This window comes from Cebus imitator, unplaced genomic scaffold (genome assembly GCF_001604975.1).
Source record: "Cebus imitator isolate Cc_AM_T3 unplaced genomic scaffold, Cebus_imitator-1.0 Scaffold82, whole genome shotgun sequence".
Lineage (NCBI taxonomy): Eukaryota > Metazoa > Chordata > Mammalia > Primates > Cebidae > Cebus > Cebus imitator.
Window position 1 is genome coordinate 6,740,905 of NW_016107397.1, and position 2,159 is coordinate 6,743,063.

At 43.7% G+C, this 2,159-nt stretch overlaps 1 protein-coding gene across 1 annotated transcript in view; it reads left to right on the plus strand.

Annotated features, from left to right (window-relative positions):
- The window catches only part of RAC1 (Rac family small GTPase 1), a 29,502-nt gene that overhangs the window by 12,118 nt on the left and 15,225 nt on the right, over window positions 1-2,159 (plus strand). The window contains exons 2-3 of the mRNA XM_037740399.1: window positions 825-896; window positions 1,816-1,834. Of these exons, the coding sequence (XP_037596327.1) occupies window positions 825-896; window positions 1,816-1,834 (91 nt within the window). The remainder of the gene's footprint in view (window positions 1-824; window positions 897-1,815; window positions 1,835-2,159) is intronic.

Consider the following 2,159-nt stretch of genomic DNA (forward strand, 5'->3'; position numbering starts at 1 on the left):
ACCTCCTGGGTTCAGGCAATTCTCCTGCCTCAGCCTCCTGAGTAGCTGGGATTACAGGCACGCGCCACCATGCCCAGCTAATTTTTTGTATTTTTAGTAGAGATGGGGTTTCACCGTGTTGACCAGGATGGTCTCGATCTCTTGACCTCGTGATCCACCCACCTCGGCCTCCCAAAGTGCCGGGATTACAGGCTTGAGCCACCACGCCCGGCCTTAATTTTTATTTTTAAGATGGGGTCTTGCTCTGTTGCCCAGGCTTGAGTGCAGTAGCACGGTCTTAGCTCACTGCAACCTCCGCCACCCGGGTTCAAGCAATTCTCCTTTCTCACTGGGACTGCAGGCACGTGCTACTACGCCCGACTAATTTTTATATTTTTAATAGAGACAGGGTTTCACCATATTGGTTAGGCTGGTCTCCAACTCCTGACCTTAGGTGATCCACCTGCCTTAGCCTCCCAAAGTGTTGGGATTACAGGTGTGAGTCACTGCACCTAGTGAGATGTGAAGTTTTAAAATCTTGTTTCTCTTGAATCTTGTAGATAGTAACAACTGTTTCTTGACTATTAGTGCTAACATCAGGTATCTAAACAGAATGTGATGGCTTCTACCTTTCTGAGAAATTCTAGTTTGTTTACTTTAAATTTCAGGATACAAATGCGTTTATAATGATAAAGAGTTACAGAAAACTGATTTTCTTTAATGCTAAGTATGTGATGTATATGCCTTGATTTTTTTTTTTTCCTCTAGAGATTATTTTAACAGAATAATGAAAGCTAAGATTACATTCATGTTGACTAAGCAACCTTTTTTCTCTTTCTCTTTAGAGCTGTAGGTAAAACTTGCCTACTGATCAGTTACACAACCAATGCATTTCCTGGAGAATATATCCCTACTGTGTAAGTATCTTAAATTGGGAATTAATTTGTCTGTGTTACAATTTTCACATTCCTTTGACAGTTTGTTTTGCTGTAAAGCCATCTTTAATCCTTATATGAACAGATATCATTACTTTTTTCTTAAACATTCACTGAAATCTAATTATAAGGTGTTTTAGGCTTTTAAAAAATACTTAGGGCCAAGCTCAGTGATCTCAGCACTTTGGGAGGCCGAGGTGGGTGGATACCCGAGGTCAGGAGTTTGAGACCAGCCCGGCCAACGTGATGAATTCCCGTCTGTACTAAAAGTACAAAAAAATCAGCTGGGCGTGGTAGAACGCGCCTGTGGTCCCAGCTACTCGGGAGTCTGAGGCGGAAGAATCGCTTGAACCCAGGAGGCAGAGGTTACAGTGAGCCGAGATTGCGCCACTGCACTCCAGCCTGGTGACAGAGCAAGACTCTGTCTCAAAGAAAAAAAAAATTAGTTGGGTGTGGTGGCGGGTGCCTATAATCCCAGCTACTTGGGAGGCTGAGGCAAGGAGACTCGCTTGAACCTGGGAGGTGGAGATTTTAGGGAGCAGAGATCATGCCATTGCACTCAAGCCTGGGCAACAAGAGTGAAACTCTGTCTCAAAAAAAATTTTTTTTGAGTAATATAAAGTTTTCTGGTATCATGGAACAAACACAACTTTGCTAGTTGATTTTTAGACATCCAGGAAACATAGTTTAACTGTGAGGTGTAGAGACTGGATGATAAAGAAAACCAGAGTTGGACACAAGGACTCTGACCAAAAGTCTGGTCAGAGACAGTCCTTGTCAGTGCAAGAATTTCAGATACATTGTGTTTCTGGGAACTGGAACGGGAAACATTCCATTACATTTTGATTGGCCTTTTCTGACAAGTCATCAGTTGGTTATGTGTCAATGTTGAGGTATAGAGCTTTGAAATTGAAACTTGGGTGTGTGTGTGTTGAAGAGGGTATGGGAGGATGGAATTGGCTGTTGAATTGCTTATTCCCTATGGGCAGCAGAATAGGGTAGAGATAGGAAAGTGCTCTTCTGGTGATGGGTTACTGGGGAACCCATGTAGCTGAGCCTCATAATGTACCGTACTGCAGCCACCGTGAGTCCTCCCTTCTGCAAGCCGGGGGAGGTGTTGCCTCCTCCCCACCTGTGCTCACCTCCTCAGGCACAGCACACACTGAGGTGCTCTCTGCAGTGTTGTGCCCATGTCTTGTTTTGTTTGTTTTTTGGGGGGCTTCCGTTTTTTTTTTTTTTTTTTTT